Source organism: Mytilus californianus, unplaced genomic scaffold, assembly GCF_021869535.1.
Source record: "Mytilus californianus isolate M0D057914Y unplaced genomic scaffold, xbMytCali1.0.p SCAF_2, whole genome shotgun sequence".
Lineage (NCBI taxonomy): Eukaryota > Metazoa > Mollusca > Bivalvia > Mytilida > Mytilidae > Mytilus > Mytilus californianus.
The window spans coordinates 99651176-99672194 of record NW_026262668.1 but is presented as its reverse complement, the minus strand read 5'-3'; the positions used below and the strand labels follow the sequence as shown (position 1 = coordinate 99672194).

General features: G+C 32.1%; 1 protein-coding gene and 1 long non-coding RNA gene across 3 annotated transcripts; one reads left to right on the top strand and one right to left on the bottom strand.

The window, feature by feature from the left end:
- Positions 1-831: 831 nt before the first annotated feature.
- LOC127730560 (neuroglobin-like) lies at positions 832-10959 on the top strand. Of its 2 annotated transcripts, XR_007995150.1 has the most exons (6): positions 832-923; positions 1639-1719; positions 6129-6193; positions 8646-8754; positions 9761-9974; positions 10795-10959. XR_007995150.1 is itself a non-coding variant. In XM_052239010.1 (5 exons), the coding sequence occupies exons 2-5, from the start codon at positions 6184-6186 to the stop codon at positions 10936-10938; spliced, it is 477 nt and encodes a 158-aa protein (XP_052094970.1). In that variant the 5' UTR covers positions 3063-3201; positions 6129-6183; the 3' UTR covers positions 10939-10959. The 2 variants fall into 2 exon arrangements, 1 of the variants encoding a protein (XP_052094970.1); XM_052239010.1 differs by lacking the exons at positions 832-923; positions 1639-1719 and adding an exon at positions 3063-3201.
- A 4653-nt stretch (positions 10960-15612) lies between these two features.
- LOC127730561 (uncharacterized) lies at positions 15613-19489 on the bottom strand. The gene is made up of 2 exons (XR_007995151.1): positions 19185-19489; positions 15613-15947 (listed from the first exon to the last, which is right to left on the bottom strand). It is a non-coding gene; the product is annotated as an uncharacterized LOC127730561 (long non-coding RNA).
- Positions 19490-21019: the final 1530 nt, after the last annotated feature.

The window sequence follows — 21019 nt, the reverse complement described above, 5'->3', positions numbered from 1 at the left end:
TAAAAGAATTTAAATGCAATTTCTAACCATGACACTTGGATCTTTTGATACTAGAATTGTGTCTGATCTGTAAATTTACCAACTTTTTAACTGAGTGTCGATTCGCATTGCGGTGATTCGTGCATAGTGGTAGACCTTTACTATGTCAACGGACCGGTCTCTCTTCTTTTGGATACTAGTAGTCCGATTTCATGCGATTCCCTCCTTTATAGTGCCTTGATTTGTTTCTTCTTAATGGATTTATAAATTTGAACATGGGTGAACTACTGCACATTGGTAAACTACAAATTTATCAACAGGCTACTTTAATCGTATGTGCTAGTCTACGAAGCAACACATGAGATAATAAAGAACCTGTGTGTATGCCGTCCTGATAAAGAGATTATACATGTATACTGATCATCGACTGTTGTAACTTTATAATGTAAATCAATTGAGAAGCAGTGAAATCTTGGGTAATTATTCATTTTGTGAGTATGTTTGAGTAGTGTGATATCGTCGTCAATGAATCGTTCTATCTCACAGATTGAATAGGGGTTTTATCTAGGAATGTCAATCAGCTTGGATACTGGTTTATCACCCGAATGATGTTTTGAAAGTTTAGGCTTTAATATCACTGACTAGTTAGTCAAGTTTGTTTCGCATCAAGGCAAAAAGGAGGTGTGCATTATCTGTGTCACATGTCTCACGCCATCGAAGACGGAAATCGTATCCAGTCGTGCTATCTTTGTTTCAAAGTTATCTAGCAATAACCATTATATATGCGTTTCCATATTTAACCTACATTGATTATACAGACGTTTCTCTTTCCTGTCAGATAGACCACATGTACAAGTTTCTTTAAACCACATGAAAATTGTATTCTTCATTTAAGGATTTTTAAAGAAGTGTATGTTATGTCATGGAATTTTCCTTATAAACAGGTATATTTTATCTAGGAATGTACCACTATGTTTGGAGCATGCATTAGGATATGGATGATGAATATATGATAAAATGTATGCTACAAGGTGTCTGTATATATGAAGAGGTGGTAAGGGCTACAAAGTCAGTGACCGAAGAAACGTCATCGCCATGAGATAACATTTTGAACTATGAAACAGTTTAAAATAATTTTTTTATTTGTAAAATTTCGGCACGTCATTGCTTATTCAGCAAAATGTTTGACATTACATTTGTCTATCCGAAAATTTACCATAAATCCAACAATTCCACATGATGATTTTTATGAAAATTATGACCGCCCTCAGGAAATTAAAATTCAGAATTATTACACAATTGTCTTTAAAAATTATTTCTCAAATAATTACTAAATGTAAACGGAATATTTAAATAGTCCTTTTCTGATTTGATTTTAAAGTATTTTTTTTAATTATTTACAATTGTAATTCAAATTGTTTTTTTTTTAAACTATAAGTTATTGTCGATGACGAATATACTACTATTTAAAAATTTAATTAATTCAAACAAACTTTACGACTGCAATTCTTTACTAAAAAGGAATATGATTTCTTTTAAAACATTTAAAAAGTCATTCATTCTCAATAGTTAAATTTGAGACCATGGATTTCACTTAAATAATAATAATATTTACCATATCCCTTTAAATGCAAAGTAATATTGTTCATATTTTGTCAGATCAAATGTCACTGCATAGAAGTCAATGTATGGTTTCCTTCCTTCAACTCTGGACTTGTAGTACGATTAACAAGAGAAAAGGTAATTTATCTTCATTTCAATTTCTACAATTATCAAATCAAAAGTGCTCATTAAATGATATATCATATCGGTATTCGTATTTTCCCCTTTTGTTTAACAATTCATATGTGTATATATATTATTTATCTCGATGATTTTTCGACAAGGGTTTGCTAGGGTATAAAATTTTGTCATTCCTCGATCGCGACTTCTCCCGTCCACCAGTAACACCATTGCTTAAGTGAGTCGTCTGTTTAGATGTGCAGGATGTATAAATACGCAGTAACTTCTGTAATCGCAAATTACGCTGCGCAAATAACGTCTTTACCAATCATACTAACAACGTCCAAAGCTACTCACGAATATTTTAAACCTTGCAACATTATGTATGTGCCTGTCCCAAGTCAGGAGCCGAAATTCAATGATTGTCGTTGGACATGCCTATCATATTAATTTTTCGTTAATTGTTTTGTTATAAATCAGGCCGTTAGTTTTCTCGTTTGAATATTTCACATTTTTTTGACATGTCATCGAAACTGCGGGGTCATGGGATCAATCCCTGACCGGGTCAAAACTAAGACCTAAAAATTGGTAAACAAATGCTGCTTCTCCGCAAAGCTGCAGGGTTTAGGAGCAAATACCGGTCAGATATGAGTCGGAATAAATGGTCTGTGTATGATGACATGGCTTCCTGAGGACTGTTACCTTGTGAACTAGCAAAACAGGCTCAATGTGTCGATCCAGTACAAAGCAGGGTTACCATAAATATGACTCTAACATGTATAAATTGTTATCGCCCTGATATCCATGTAATATTTGCCACTCGACGTTAAAAACAAATTCATCATCATCATCATCATCATCATCATCATCATCATCATCATCATCATCATCATGTTATCAATAGCCTGAAACATTACGGAATATGCGGGAACCTTCTTGTATCCAGCTGACAGAGTATACATATGCCTGGACGGTAATGGACTCATACCATGTTGGTTGAATAAAACGTCACAAATACAAAACATGAAAATCTTTTTTACAATCGATGGTAGTAGTAAGAAAAAATCCACATTATAAAAAAAATTATTCAACTATTTTTTCGAAAAACTGGAAAAATCTTTTGGATTTTTCGTTCCTTTGTGAGCATATTTGTACAGATTACACACCAATTAACCCAAGGAAAATTGTGTTTAATAACATTTTAACATACAGTGTTTGGTATGCATTTTCATTAACTTGTATAGAATGATAGCTACCTAGCTGACATTTACAACACGTCTTTTATTGGTGTTTCATGGACTTACAAAAACCGACTTATTAGCACTAACACGTTATTGCTACGTATTTGAATTAATATGATTTACTGCGCTTGAGAGATCATTAACTCAGTTTACATCCTCTTCGTTTATTATATTAATATGCAATTTTAGTTTAAATCCAGTCTTAAAATTCTGATTGAGTATTTTAGTCTCATTGGATATATAGCTATTGAATATGCTGGTAAGTATCAAATTTGTTTGTTAAATTTAAATTGCTTGTTGTTTTTTTTTTAATTTAGTGATATGTTAAACATTATGTATATTTTAATGTGATGTGTGAATAATTACCATTAATATTTACTGAAAGAGAACATGATCTGTGATGTTTTTTTTCCAGCATTATCATTCGTTTCAGTAATTTTCAGTATTGTATGTTCATACCTTTGATATGGTATACTTTTTACTGTATGTTCATACCTTTGATATGGTATACTTTTTACTGTATGTTTCTATGTTGTTTTTTTTTTCTCTTTGTGTTACAATGTTCATTTACCTTAAATGTGATGTGTTTTGTTTGTTCATCAATGGAACATGGAAGGCATGTTTCTATTATTTGTCTTCTAATACTTACATTGACCCCCTAAATAACCCCATACGGAAACGTATGCTCAGTATATATTTTTAAATGTAAAGTCATACCGCAAGGTTGTAGACGTAATATTCTTCACACATTAACAATCAAAGTGTTCTTCTTTCAGAAATATATTGCTCACTTAGAAAATCAAGTTTACCATGACTAATGTTTTTCATTTGTTATATCTAAATGAATTTTTCTTGTGACTTGGACTGACAAATGAGTTCATTTATTAACTGCCTTAGAATTAAAAAAAAAAAAAAACTTTCGATTTTTAAAAGAACCGTTAATATGAAAAACTACGGAAGCCGGCAGGGGGGAATTGTCGTAATTACAATAAAGGATGCGGTTAAATCGAGATAGCTATGCATGGTCGTAATCCTAGTATGTTGTAATAACGACACCCATTGTCGAAATAACGACCTCCTATATCGTTTAAGGATTGCGTGGAATTAACGAGATAATTATTTTGCTGAAATAAAAGACTTTTTTTAGTCATTTAAATCATTAAATAATCTATTGAGTATATTCATTTATTAATTGGTATGATCATTTACATAGATAGATACATTTTGCAGTATGATAGTGGCATTATATTTACGTAAGTTTCATATTCTGTTCGTAACTAATCGTATGGAAATTTGTCGTCACTCGGCAAATTCCGGAAATTGATACACCAACGTTGCATTTTAATGGAAAAAAACGAATATAAGGAAACAGGAATTTATATCATGAAAAATGAAAAATAAGAAATAAAATATTTTCAAATTTTTATGCTCTATGAAAATGCCGCAATGTTTTTCAGCAATTAAGGATTGTACATCTTTTATCAGTATATATATATATATATATATAAGTCTAAATTGAAAACAACGTTCAAATCATAGATATAATTATATCTATGTTCAAACCTATGCTTGCGTTGGATAAAAACCGCAATTTTTATACGTATGCATGCAAAACAAATTTCTTGGTAAAGGGGTCTAAATACAGCACTAACAAAATTTTCCAAAAGACCAAAAAAAGTGAAAAAGTATATTTAAACAAAACGCATTTGACTAACAGGTCGAACAACGGATGTTCTTAAACCCTGCTGACTGCCATTGGCGATTGCCAAATAAACGGATCACAAGATGTTACACAAAGGATCTTTATTATTAATTTAATACCAAACAGAAAACAATAAACTTGCGGAAAAGATGGTATACCGCAAACATGAGGTGCAAAAATTTGTACACCATATCCGGATTTCGACAATTAATGTCTCGTCAGTGATGTTAGGAATCGAAGCGGTATTTGGAAGGCCATATAATTTACCTCAATTTAAATATATATAAAACATCAGAGTGAAATTTATAAAAATAGATAAGTTCTTTTGAGTATTCAACAATTAAGTATTTCTTAAACATGATTACATATTTTAAAGTGCCTAGGTCTTACAGTATGAATTGTGTATTTGAGATTGATATTTTTGAACAATAGCATTGTTATAAAATGATCTTATAAATTTTTAAGCATCGGAAAACTGGTATCTGTCGAATAGGAAAGCTATACGATTGTGTTTTAGTGTACTGAATATAGAGGATAGAGAAATCATATTTGTCAACAGCGAACATTGACCTACAAAGGATCATTTACAATGTACTCTTTGTAGAGAATTTGGTGTTGATGGCAGGTCTTTCATATTCTCTGTTAAATCTATTAATAGTTTTGGTCAGTTTAGAGCTTGACATATTGTCATTTGTATAGGCATGATGCCCATCTGTCTATTGTTGAAGTCAGCGTGTTGAATTCTAGGTGTATTTTGTTTATTTGTGTCGTAGAGTTACTTTCTAATCAAAACTTAACTATTATTCCACATTATAGGTATATGTAAATGGTACTTAAGTTATTACCCCGTCCCCTCGTTCCGCCAACTTTTATAACGTTCTACATTTGTAGCAATTGACGAAATAAAAGTTCCATATACATAACAACGATTTCCCACATACGCTGTTTTCGCACGTCTTTGTAAACTCAAATGATCGTATATGAAATCTAATCTTACAAATTTACAGTACTTATCAAATCTTCTTTGATTAACTTTAAGTTCATGAATTTGATATCGTTAAACTTCAAAACAGAAAACAAATAAATAAGTAAAAAAGAACCAATCACCCGGAAACTTGTCAATAAATACAAAACCTAAGTCCTGTTAGCAAAATAATGATTGACCCATGAATTCTAACTTTAATATCTAAAACTGTTTAAATTAAAGAATTATTCATTGAATTTCCCAATTGTATTATAATGTCAGAAAGAATTGTTCAATATTCATATCTATACACATAAAGAAAAGACATAAAATTTTGAATTAAATTTAAAATCTTTTCTAGAATGAAATTTTTTTTCACAGAAAATTTCGTTCTGAGCGTTCCAGATGAAGGCAAACGCAAAAACTCCGAAATCTTTCTCTTTCTTTTGAATAGATTAGGCTGAACATTTGAATAGAATAGGCTGAACATTTGAACATTCTATTTTCTTTATATTTTCAGGAAAGATTATAAAATGAACACAGTTTGTATTTCTTCACGAGTATAACAGAAAGATATGACTGACGGTACGTGAATATACTAATGAATTATCAGTTTTGTGTATATGTTCTGAATCATATGAGTATCTGGTCCGACCATACGCGTATGGTCCTAATATGTTGAAAGTACCTTTACTGTAAGTTGCATAATTTATGACCCTTCAAGGTTTAAAAAAATGACATTTTGACTTATTTAACATGTTTAATCATATGCATCATTGTTACATGATTAATGAAATAAAGTCAATTTTACTCACAAGTTAAAATTATGGTAAACACATTTTTACATGGTCATTATCATCACGAAACAAAATAGTTTTTGACTTTGGAAAATAACTTCAAGAAATATAAATGAACCGTTAAACAAGAAGTCAACTGATTTACTCATAGACATTTGAGGCATTGAAACTTTTTTTTATCTTTTTATATTTATTTCTTAGTGTTTAAATTTATTTTTATTAAATAAAAATTTCTTTAAAATTTCAAATAATTTTTCATTTATTTAATGTTCATACGATTTTACAATGACAGTAGTTTAAACGTGCTGCATGTCTATTCTTATGTAGAAAATAGAATAGAGGGGCAGCATGTATACTCTATTGTTATTGTATGGTCATATTAATAGGAGCATGAGCATATCAGCTAAGTGAAAATAAGTAGAAATTAGAAGAAAAGAAGAAAAAAACTAATCTAAATAGCGGGGGGGAAAGAAAAAAATGGCCCATGCATCAAATTCCAGTGATTTTACTTATGACGAAAGTGTCGACATGATAAAGGCGCTTTAAATTGTCTCTAGCGAAGGCAAGATAACAGATATACCAATATTAAGGCAAATTGTCAAAGATAAACGATTTTATTTAGTAACTTCTCTAGGAGGTAATCCTAAATATCCATAGGTCTGTTCTATGTTCCTTGGGAATTTCAACCAAATACGAAGAACTGGATCTTCCTTCATTGTATTGGATTACATAAATTACATAAGTGACCTGACAAACAACTTTATAATGCTGGGTCTTCCAAGTGCTCCACGAAACCTCTTTCTAAATTATTAACATCAATTTTATCAGCAATCAAAGCTGGGCTTCGAAGTTATTGCGAAACTACCTACTCTAGGGGCGGCGTGAATCAGATGTAGATACTAAACAAAGTAAGATCTGTTGGAGTACATACAATCTAAGACTCTTTCCACTTGCAGTAGTATTTAAACATTTGACTTTTCTACCCTTTACACAAGTATTCTCAATTCCTACTAGAAACAAATTGAGAAAAAAAATCTATTAAACCAATAGTTCAACGTGGTCAAGTTGAAATCGTCCTTTCGAAAATTTAACGGACGCCATCATGAGTTGGTCGACCGTTATGGAATGTCAGTTTAACAGATGACGACGGATGTGTTCTTATTGTCGTAACTACAATCCCTTCCTCTTTTCCTCTAATGTGACCTACCGAATTTGACTTACCACCGTATTTGTACTTACATGAACAACACGATGGGTGCCACATGTGGAGCAGAATCTGTTTATTATTTTGGAGCATCTGTAATCACCCCGGTATTTGGTGGGGTTCGTGTTGCTCTATGTTGTGTTTTGTGTTCTGTTGTTTGTCTTTTCGTTGTTTTTTGTTTGCCATTGCATTGGCAATATAAATAAGAAGATGTGGTATGAGTGCCAATGAGACAACTCTCCATCCAAGTCACAGTGTGTAAAAAGTAAAAAGTACGGCCTTCAACACAAAGCCTTGGCTCACACCGAACAGCAAGCTACAAAGGGCCCCACATTGACTAGTGTAAAACAATTCAAACAGGAAAATCAACGCTTAATCTATATAAAAACAGTTTGTTTCCGACTTATATGAGAATACGCATATGGTAATGACCATACCAGCATGGTCTAAATACTCATATGGTCTGGAACATATATACAATGTACCCCATTTGTATCTTCTCCCCCTTTTATATTTGCAAGAATCAAAAACAAGACACCGAGTATTAACTAAAACAATATTTCAAAATGGATAGACAGTATTCCGTCTAAATGCGTTTATGAGGTTAAATATAAACCCATCTATGTGTATATACAGGATTTTTCTTTTTTATTTATTTTCGTTTGTTCAAATTAAGCACACGAATTAATTGCTTTTATACAGCAGTATATGTGAAAAACGTTAGAGGGAAGGACATTTGATAGCTATTTATTTATGGATATAATTACATTCCAACTTTAACAAAACCTCTATTGTGTCAAACTAAGGTATAATATAGGCTGCATATCTATAAAAAGACCTAATTTAATTTATTTTGAGCATTTGCATATCATTAACATGTGTTAAAATGGGGTTATCTTTTTGCTGTAATCTGTACTTTTTTTTGGAAATCACTCATGTCTACGTAAACACACACCAAATATCATTGATTTATCAAGAATACTTCAAAATTTAAAATACAATTCAATGTATAATTATATTATTATCTATTACGTAGGTTTGATTCTAATGACAGAGGACACCAAGTCCCGAGTTAAAAAAGTATGGAAAAAATTCTCAACTAAACAGGAAGACATGTATGAACTTGGTATTGCAATGTTTCAACAGTAAGATAATAATTAAATAGATTCTATAAATCTACATTGAAATGAAGGGGAAAAAAACTGTTGTGTTTTCATCTGAAGAGTCAAATCAGTAAATGAATGTCTGGTAAACACCAAATGTTTCAACAATGTCATGAAACATCCGAAGGTCAGAATACGATCTTCGACAAGAAAGAAGTCTTTATATATACGATATTCACTCTCTTAATGTCTCCGAGTTTACCAAAGTTATGACTCAATTTTACAGAGACTTACAATCTGAAAGTTTTATCTTGAACAATCAACTCCGTAATATATTGTTGTATACGTCTTAATCTCGATCAGTGTAATAACGGAAAGAATACAACAGAACGAACAACAAACTCAGTTCAGAAAACACATAAATGTAGGATATGAAGGGCAACAGAAACAGATACACAGACGAAAAATACAATGAAATAATTATACTGTCTGCTTCTTATTTTGATGTCTTTTCTTTGATCTGGCCAGGAGACCACCAAAGCAGTTGAGTCTTTTGCATTGGTAAAATTTAATTAATCCCTTTTAACAACTTTGTATTGCCCTTTCTTTAACTGAGCTGGTAAAACACATGGGTGTTATTTTTCATGATACGTAAAAGTTACTCGCCTTTTCAGCATTTTTGTGAAGAAAATGCTTCAGACCAGCCGGGAAAAGTATGATACTTAGACACCTGCATAATTCGTTCTCAAAATGGAACAAATATAAATTTTGGGCTTCCTGGTTGCTCGTGCATACGATATTGATTTCTTTTTGCATGACTGTTCCATCAGAATCATTTGATAACTGCCCCAAAACGAACTTGCGTGAATCGGTAAAAAAACTTGCGTGAATCGGTAAAAAAACATGTCAATTACTTGTTAGACGGTATCATTAAAAAGAGACAAAGCAGTGCACTTAAATCTTAAATCTGTATTACCAAATGTTTTGATTCTTTGTAATTAAAAATTGTAATTTGAAATTTAGGGTGGGTAATGTTTTAAATTTTCAGGTTATTTAAAAAGAAACCTGAAACAAAGGAATTATTTTCCTTTGATGAAAATAATCCTGATAGATGGAAAAGGGTGAAAAGTCATATTAGACTTTTGTTTGATATGATAGGTGAATCTGTCAGTTCGTTAGACGATCAAACATCTATGACACCTGTTCTTGAAAACTTAGGAAACAGACACTTTCATTATGGCGTCAAACAGGATTTTTACCTGGTATGTATAACATGAATGATAAACCTAGTATTCTACAAGAAGTCATTAGTATAAAACTGTTACCACATTGTTTATTTTTGAACGCGACCATATTTCCTTGGACTACTTTCAAATTTGCAGTAACAAATACGTTACATTTAAGACGGTGCACGTACCAGTCAAAGGTGTGCGTAGTTATTTTGGTAAGGCACCATGTATTGATTTAGAAAATTGGTTTTTTCATCTTTGATAACCAAAAACGATTTTTTCACTAACATGCAGCAATATGTTGTTTTTTTAAATGAAAATCAGTATTTTTTTAAGCCGAGACTTCAGCTTTTACACGCCTATAATACTATTACATGTACTACTACAGAAAAAAAAACCGAATGCAATTCTTTCTTTAACTCAGTTTGAATATCATTTCACAAAGTTGTCATACATACTGTTGATAAGGATGGATGGATGTTAAACGTTAAGTAAGGTTATCTCCCAATCACATTTAGGACCTTATAACCTTAGTATGATATGAATATGACAAATATACTGAAAGAATAACCCAATCCTAAGTATTTGTATACGGAGCTAAAAAAGAGAGAGAGAGAGAGAGAGAGAGAGAGAGAGAGAGAGAGAGAGAGAGAGAGAAACAACATAAGCAGCAATAAACCAACCATTTGTCGAATGCTTTATTTTTATTCATACACTTTCGGGAACGAAGAAATAAGTATGAAAATTAGATATAATCAGTATGGTCGTTACCAAGGAATTGTTATGGCTCATTCATTTCTTTTGATCCCTAAGTAGTATTGGCTTTTAACAATTTGTCATGTTTGTTTACTAGGTGTTTGGTGAATGTCTTATACATGCAGTTGAGGAAGCACTTGGTGATAGCCTTACTTTGGAAGATAAGGAAGCATTTATGACACTGTACCACTGGATTGGTGGTTGTATTGTAAAAGGAATAGCAATGGAGTCTTATAAATAAATGTTTTATACCTTGAAAGAATTTTGCCTTGAACTTTCATTCAAGTGTACTCAGTAATATGGAACCATTTTTGTGGTATGATTTCGTGCATTTTTTATGTAAAAAATAACTTCGCTGCTTATTTATTCATTTATTTACTTTTTTTTCACTGGTGGGTCAAGATCTTTACAAAAAGCGGAATGAGAGAAGAAGAAAAACCCCAAAACAAATCCGTAATTTTTGTTTTATATATAATGAAAGTGAAACCATTTAAGAACATGATTGATATGTTAAGAAACAAATATTCGTACCTCTCGGAAGTTAGCGCCTTGCATCCCGATCCGGATATTTCCTAGCTTTAGAGATAAAGTTAAAATCTATATACTTTATTCTATCTCCATTTTCATGATCATTCTGTCATGTATTTGAGTTATCACGATGAATTACGTATATTCCGTATTGAATTTTATGTTTAAATTAGTAGTGGTTACTCGACAGCCTACTTACGTCAATCAGCGATCGGGACATATATGATGTCAGTGTTACCCGTGTCTTTCCTTTCTGTCTTTTTTGGTCTTATTTGTCACTCAGTCATTTATATCCAACAGTTGTCCTGATCTGTTTTACTATGTAGATATTGAGCTAATTTTTGGTTCTTTCGTATAACTGGTAGGTTACAGATCGAGTTCATTTCGTTCCGTTTAACGTACTTTTTACGGAAATCTGGAATCTTTTCGTGAGTTCATAGGCGAGGCATTTGGGTCGTCCAGACACACCTTTTTTTATTTTTCCGTGCCAAGTATTTGAAAAATCGCAATGTAAGCCTTTGAACAACATTTAACGTTCGGAAAGACCCGGTCGTATGAATGATTTGTTTACACTGAATAGCAAATATGGGTATTTTTGAAGTGAATTATTGCGTACTTTGAAATCAATATTTTTACTACCTATGTTGTGAAAACAATCAATATTTGAGATAAAGATGAAATATATTGTAATACGATTCACTGACACAAATCGAATATTGTATTGTCCTCATGTATGTGCAGCCAGAGACATATATATATTGTATTATATGTCTCTGGTGCAGCGCATGAATCAACTATAAAATAGTGTAAAATTCATGTTCATCGATTTGACTCAAACTCTCATATTTGATTTATAACATATTAAAACGTATATCCAAATTACAAAAAGTCTAAAATAAACAATTTTTATTAATAATGCATAGACTCGATACTATGTATCAATATTTCATGTGTATTTTTGTCTAGACGTCATCTAATTAACCTAATTAGATGACCTCCGATGACTGCCGACGGTCATATATCCCGATATTAACATAAAAATAAATATAAATAGATAGAAACCACGTATAATTGGATTTTTCTAGGTCTGTTTGATTTCATATTTTAAGTTAAAAAGTATGTTTATCGTGGTTTTTACCTGTATAAGAATCATATTTTGTGGATCGAATCAGTCAACCAAATGGTTCATCTTTGTTTCACTTTCAATGTTGAAATTCTTTTCCTTTTAATAGCTGAATACATGCGCAACCCATCTCAAGCTAAGGGGCTAAATAATTGAAGGTCACATGAATACGGATTTAATGAGGTCAAATAATTCACTTGCAAGTGAATGATTCATCAGCAATGTTTCGTAGCTTATTTTGACAAAATTGAACCAAATTGGCTGCTAAAAGCGAATTATAATTTCACTATTTCACTTTCATTAATGATTGAACAAAATAAAAACAATATTTCATTTTTAGCTCACCTGGCCCAAAGGGCCAAGTGAGCTTTTCTCATCACTTGGCGTCCGTCGTCCGTCGTCGTCCGTCGTCGTCGTCGTTAACTTTTACAAAAATCTTCTCCTCTGAAACTACTTGGCCAAATTAAACCAAACTTGGCCACAATCATCATTGGGGTATCTAGTTTAAAAAATGTGTCCGGTGACCCGACCAACCAACCAAGATGGCCGCCATGGCTAAAAATAGAACATAGGGGTAAAATGTAGATTTTGGCTTATATCTCTGAAACCAAAGCATTTAGAGCAAATTTGACGGGGTAAAATTGTTTATCAGGTCAAGATCTATCTGCCCTGAAATTTTCCGATGAATCGGACAACCTGTTGTTGGGTTGCTGCCCCTGAATTGGTAATTTTAAGGAAATTTTGCCGTTTTTGGTTATTATCTTGAATATGATAATAGATAGAGATAAACTGTAAACAGCAATAATGTTCAGCAAAGTAAGATCTACAAATAAGTCAACTTGACCAAAATGGTCAGTTGACCCCTTAAGGAGTTATTGCCCTTTATAGTCAATTTTTAACCATTTTTCGTAAATTTTTGTAATCTTTTACAAAAATCTTCTCCTCTGAAACTACTATGACAAATTTAACCAAACTTGTCCACAATCATCATTAGGGTATCTAGTTTACAAAATGTGTCCGATGACCCCGCCCGCGAAACAAGATGGCCGACATGGCTAAAAAATAGTACATAGGGTAAAATGCAGTTTTTGGCTCATATCTCTGAAACCAAAGCAGTTAGAGCAAATCTGACGAGGATAAAATTGTTCATTATGTCAAAATCTATCTGCCCTGAAATTTTCAGACCAATCAGGCAACACGTTGTTGGGTTGCTGCCCCTGAATTGGTAATTTTGCAGCTTTTGGTTATTATCTTGAATATTATTATAGATAGAGATAAACTGTAAACAGCAATAATGTACAGCAAATTAAGATCTACAAATAAGTCAACATGACCAAAATTGTCAATTGACCCCTTAAGGAGTTATTGCCCTTTATAGTCAATTTTTTACAATTTTCATAAATTTTGTAAATTTTTGTAAATTTTTACAAAGTATTTTCCACTGTAACTAGTGGGCCAAGTTCATTATAGATAGAGGTAATTGTAAGCAGCAAGAATGTTCAGTAAAGTAAGATCTACAAACACATCACCATCACCAAAACACAATTTTGTCATGAATCCATCTGTGTCCTTTGTTTAATATGCACATAGACCAAGGTGAGCGACACAGGCTCTTTAGAGCCTCTAGTTTTTATATCTCGTAGCTAATGCCCTTTTAACGCATGTCGTTAAAATTTAAAGTTAGCCGTGTGTATGATGAAATGTAAGGTTAAAAGGTGTGAAAGTTGGAGAATACACAATTTGCGACACTCTAGTATTCAAATCTGCATACAAAATGTATATGCAAATAAAAGCGAAGAAAGTGTATGAGTAGATATACTAGAGCAAGATCAATCTGTTCAATCTTAACAACATTTATCTTTCGGTTTTAACCATTCGTTTTTCAGCATATTCGTTCCTTTGATTATGTTTTTCATAACGATAATTTTATATGGTTTTTGAATAGATAATATAAGAATTGATTTTATATACAAAGCATTTAAAATAATAGAAATGAAAATCAATAGTATACACAAACATTATATAAGTTTATCAAGATAGGAATTTCTTTTAATTAATGGCGATTATGATGGAATGGCTCTTAACGTCAAGTGGCGAATATTACAAGCATATCAGGACGAGACAATGTACGTGTGACTATATATACTAGTCAACAAAAGAAACGATACAAGGCAATGTTTTTTCCATACATTATGAAATTAGATACACTGTATCAAGGTAAATAATTGCCCAATTGGTCTTATATTTACAGAGTGTTGTTTTTTTACTAAAACCATTGATTTAGGCAAATATGCGATTTTTTTTTTTTTTTGCAATTTTAATTTTAAAAATCGAATTTTCACCCAAAAACTCAAAAATCGATATTAGAACTTAAAACTTTAAGTTGGTCTGCTGAAAATTTTGAATGCGTCTGCAGATATTTGAATACTTAATTCTCATCTTCGAAATTAAGTGCCGACTTTCGTCATCATTTTCCGCAAAATAAATGTGCCCCATATGTTCAATAACACGGTATTTTCTCACTTTCCAATTTGGTCAGATTCTTTTAATCATAAGCATTTGCTTTGCAAATGAATGTTTTTCATTGGATTATTTAACAGTTTTTCCTATTTATTATATTCTATGATAAATTGGAGTTCAAACTTGTGTATCGTTACTTTTGTTGACTAGTATATAAGGAATTTCATGATATGTTTGTGAGTGACTTAGTCCAGTTTAAACACCAATAAATTCTTTTAAAAATACGTTAGTCCTTATAATTCTTTAAAATTAGAGATAAGGAAATTAATTTCCCCACTCGTAATCTCTATCACACGTAAACTGTAGATAAACGTAATTCCTAATATGCAAATCATATCAGAATTATATGAATATAAACTCTGCTATGTAATAAACACACTGAGCCGGGTTTTTACCGTTCTTGTTTACAAGGTTACAGTCCACAAGAAGACCGGTCACCCTACCCGAACACAAGTTATTCTGACTCCGACCCAACCAGCTTTTATTTTTATCACAAGTGCCGCGTTAGACATACAGATGTAATTATACGTGAAACGATTGTGCTATACTATTACAAGATGTATACGGGTTCATATAGAAAACGAAATTATATCGCAAAGAAAGACAAATATTTTAAATGGGCCTTCGTCAGTGTTGACCTTTTTTAATTTCATTTAATTTCCTTTCTAGTCCGGCACAGAGCTGTGTTTTTATAGGTCACAATCCTTAAACAAATGGCAGTTTTGTACAGAATATCATTATAGATCGGTGAAATACTTTTTAATTACATTTTTTGGAAACAGTATGACAAACGACATTTTGATAAAAAAAAATATCACTTTAAGATCAAGTTATATTTTCAAAATTTCACTTTACATAATAGTACAAGGTAAAATAGTGAACTTCAAACAATTAACAATTAAGTTTGTCTAGAGAAATAATATGAACACTGTCACTTCCGACTTGTTGTCCTTCTTCGTCAGCACAGTAACACTGTGACCCTGTACACTGAATGTCGTCATAGCTTCCATCGGCAGTACAACGGAACACTTTCCCAACCATACCTGTTTCCTGATACTCAACTTGAGAACGTGCGCATTCTGTAATTAAATTATATAGACTTGAATTAAATGTTTTTTTCATCAATACGTTTTAAGTATAAGAAAACAAATATTTCTATTGGAGTAAAGATTACACTCATTCAATCAAAGCCTTTGAGTGTTATTATGTTTTTAAACTTAATCACTGCTTTTGGGATAAAAGAAATATAGTGAATAGACTATTTTCATATTACCGACTTTTGACTCCGGATTATATAATTTGTTGACTGGTTACCTTAGACATCATGGTACTCGGTCAAGTAAGAATAGCCAAAATAAGTAATATCAAACATATAATTGGTGTAATTTGAGGGGAAAGTTTACTGTTTTCCGATGATTTTGTAGTGAAAAAAAAATATTAACCAGGTAATTTTCCCCCAAAATTGTACCGATTGAAAGCTTGGTTTTACTTCTTTAGCTTGCTCTTACCTGACTTGGTACCATGATGTCTAAGGTAACCAGTCAACAAATTATATAATCCGGAGTCAAAAGTCGGTAATATGAAAATAGTCTATTGAGCACAACATTCTATAATCCTATCTATGAACATTTCAAGAAATTCATCAATGAGATATATACTCAGATATTTAGTTACAAAATGATGTGTATGTGTATAACCATGCATGTCAAGAAAATTACTTAAATTGTGCATGGGGCATGAATATTAATGATGTCATTAAGTAAATTAATATTTGAATTGGATTTTTTTTTAAATTTGTATACATAATTGTAGTTGAACCCACTATATATATATATATATATATATATATATATATACATAGATATACAGCTCAATTCGGTCAGTGCTGTTCATTGGGAATGTATTTCTACGCAGTCTCATGTTGTTGTAATATCTTAACTTTCGTCACCTGTGAAATTTTAGAAATGTACCAGTTCATATCTCACATTACTATTTTTGTAAGAAGCATACGTCATTTTTGAAATTTTATAATTGTACAAGCGTTGTTGTGTTCGGTTTTAATTGTATAAATTTAAAGATTGTTATAGTTAAATCAGAATAGATTGAGATGATTCATTTTACATCACAATCATACTGATGAAGGATATCTGTTATCCGAAATATTTATTTATAATTACATTTTATGTTTCCTTTTTTACATCGCGATGACCTTGAGGTCATTCCGATGTATTGCTATCGCCTAGATTTCCATTACGTAAATTAGTTATGGGTTTGTAACCGATCTATAAACATGATAAATATGCGCACATAAACGAATGCAAAATAACATTCCTTATCGTTTGATATAAATACATCTCTTCAATGAATACTGATAAAAATATTTTTGTTTACAACATAAATTAATAATATGAAAATGTTTTGTAGTTAGATATATATATATATAAGTAAAAAATCATTGATAATATCAATGCACACGTACCGAAAAATTGTGTTAAAGCATGCGGAAGAATATCTCAAAGAACGTTTTGAAGGACCGGTAACTCTGTAATTGTTTTTGCGGGAAAATATGAATGCCTACTCGTATCCAATCTTAGAAAAATCGAATTTTTACAGAAAAGTGTCCACCATGCACTTGCATTGCACTATTATTAGAATAGTAGAATAGAATGATATACAAATGGATGCAAATCATATATGTATGTAACTGTTATTTTAATATAATATATAACAACAAATCAGTGTATACTGATTTGTATCACTACAATATAATACATGTAGTTATTACGGTGAAGATGAATTTCCTGTCATTTATTCATCATCCACGCACGAACTTGTCTCAGAAAAAAATATATCTCTGTACATTAACCTCAGTTTCAGGTAAAGAGATATGTTGTTTTTTTTTTTCTGAGACAAGTGCTTTTGACCATCCTCAAGAACTTGTGGTCATCCGATGTTCAGTACTTCAGTACTTTGATTTTAATATTGGTGTTGTTTTGTACACTTTTTAGGCGTTTATATAATTTATTTATTGTGTTCATGTATCCAGCGCCCTCGTAAGAAAGATCGTTGACTAATATCTAGACGTTATATATATATATATTATTAATTCGTATATTTTAACAAATTTGATTCGTTTAGGGATAGTCACATGTTAAACTATATTTTCGAAGGTAGAGAGAAAACGGCGGATAGCAAAAAGCATATTGCACAGCAAAATGCATATTGCACGGTTATTTTTAGAATATCTAAAAACCGATATACTTTGTGACGTCATGTAATGAATTTCAGGATATTGTTCAACGTTTTGAAACAAATGACATCTGTGATCGATTATTTGACAAAATTTTTTTTTAAATACATAAGATGTCAAACAAACAAAAAAAAGTAAATGAAATAACAACTAATATGTTGTTATTGTCAAGGAGACAATATCATATCTATAAAATTCCAACAAAATCAAATGACGATTTTGATACAAATATGGTCGAAAATTAATAATATAACAAATATAGCCTTTGTATGAGGTCAATACAGGATATATCGACCCAAAGAAGTATATCGACCTCGGACTTCGTCCTCAGTCAATATACTTCTTTCAGGTCAATATATCCTTGTATCGACCTCATAAAAAGGCTATATTTGTATAATATATATATATATATATATATATTTCTCTAATTCTTCGTCAATTTATCCCTTTCTGCACCCATTGTATAAAAAGATTTAATCAACGTGCGGTTCGTTTGATCTCAGTTCTTCATTGGTTAAAATCCGATTATGACGTCGAATTTACTTGCTTTCCTCTGAATTTCCTATTGTGACGGCATGAAAAAAGGCGACCATGCCTGATGACGTCACATAGAAAGAACACATCTTTTTACAGATCATTCGAAAAGACGGAATAAGATTGCCTGCATATTGTTTGAAATTAATTAGAGAAACAGATTCAACCACCAAATATCGTGTAATACGATATTTATCCACTCTCGACAGTTAAATTTTAAATATTTAAAACGCTCGGCGAGCCTCGCGTTTTAAGTTTGAAAATTTAACTGTCTCGAGTGGATACATATCGTATCACACTCGATGCAGTGGTAGAATCTATATATAAACGACCGGTGCCGCTATCAGATAACATAAGCATTCATGACCTGAATATGGCTTCTACAATATAGAAAGAAGACACTGAGTGTATCTATGTTTACTTTTATAAATTTTGACTTGGATGGAGAGTTGTCTCATTGGCACTTATACCACATCTTCTTATATCTATATACAACACAATCAGTTTTCAATACAGATAATATTATACTTACTGCATGTCTGTTGTTCGGCTTCCCAACGATTAGCAGTAAAATCGTCAATTTGTTTACCGTCCTTCCTTACACAGTAACATCTGGAATTGGCAATAACACTGATACAAACAAGGACATATTTTATATCTAACATAAACATATAAATACATCATATAATAAACTGACAAAAAAACCCGGACATATTATATTTTTCTGAATATAAACTTTGGCGCAGTAGTTCTGAAAATACATTTTTTTACCTGTGAATTGTTTCGCGGGCAAGAAACGGGATTCAGATCCAATTTCGTTCAAAACTTTCTATATTGTTTAAATTGAATAATGTCAAAACAATGGCCTATTCGATGTCAGAAAATCTTCTATTTTTTCGCTTAAAATACCTTATAGCTACGATAAACAGGCGTATGCATTGATGGCAACAGTAGTTAACTGATGTCCAAGTCTCACGAATCATGAAAGAAAACACAAATCAAGGTAAAAATTTGATAAGCATTAATTTTCCTGCTATGCATGAATCAACTGTCATGCGAATCCACACTCAATTAAAATGTCAAAATCGGTAAATGATACAGCGGTAAATTTACAGACCAGACAACTATTATGGTATCTTAAGATATAAGACCTCGACAATATGTCGCTAGTGAGTTCTTACTCACAACTTTGAAAATCAGTTTTTGTATCAGGTGCACACCCTGTTAATAAAGTCCGTATAGTGTGAACATGCACGAACATAACTTATTATAAATAAGAATATGTGGTATGAGTGCCAATGAGACAACTATCCATGCAAGTCACAATGTGTAAAAAGTAAACAATTATAGGTCAAAGTACGGCCTTCAACACGGAGCCTTGGCTCACACCGAGTAGTAAGCTATAAAGGGCCCCAAAAAGACTAGTTTAAAACAATTCAACCAGGAAAACCAACGGTCTAATCTATATAAAAAACGAGAAACGAGAAACACTTATGAACCACACCAACAAACGACAACCACTGAACAACAGGCTCCTGACTTAGGACAGGTGCATAAAAATGCAGCGGGTTTAAACGTTTTAACAGGCGCCAACCTTCACCCTAACCTGAAACAATGGTATAACATTACAACATAAAAAGACACAAATATAAATTGAGATATGTAAACGCCATACGATGAGGCAGATGGTTTGTTACTGTTAAGAAATGGTGAGTTGACGATTGGAAAGTTAAAATTATCACGTTTGTGATAGATTACAGTTTCAAATCTTCCATGTGTGTCAATATCAATATATGAAGCAGATGTGTTAATTTCGGAAGTATCCTTAATACACTGGAATATTTGCGATGCAAGCACTCACTAAAATGTGGGTTACACCACTGTCCTAGGTTAGGGGGAGGGTTGGCGCCTTCAAACTAGTTTAACCCCGCCACATTCTGTATGTGCCTGTCCCAAGTCAGGAGCCTGTAATTCAGTGGTTGTCGTTTGAATTGTTTTACATTTGTCATTTCGAGGCCTTTTATAGCTGACTATGCCGTATGAGCTTTGCTCATTGTTGAAGGCCGACCTATAGTTGTTAATTTCTGTGTCATTTGGTCTCTTGTGGAGAGTTGTCTCATTGGCAATCATACCACATCTTCTTATTTTTATATTGAGTCGCAAACACGTCATCAATGTATGCATGATCATGCATGTTTCAGAAAGTGAAATTAGATAGCTGTGCGCATGCAAAATGCTCTATATTTTTGTCTATGGAAAATTCTGCATGTCGGCTAGTTGGCCATATTCTACCGAAGAAAGAATGGTAGTATGTTAAGTCGAACATTTATCAGCGCTTCGGTGTTGACATGAATTATCATTGATATG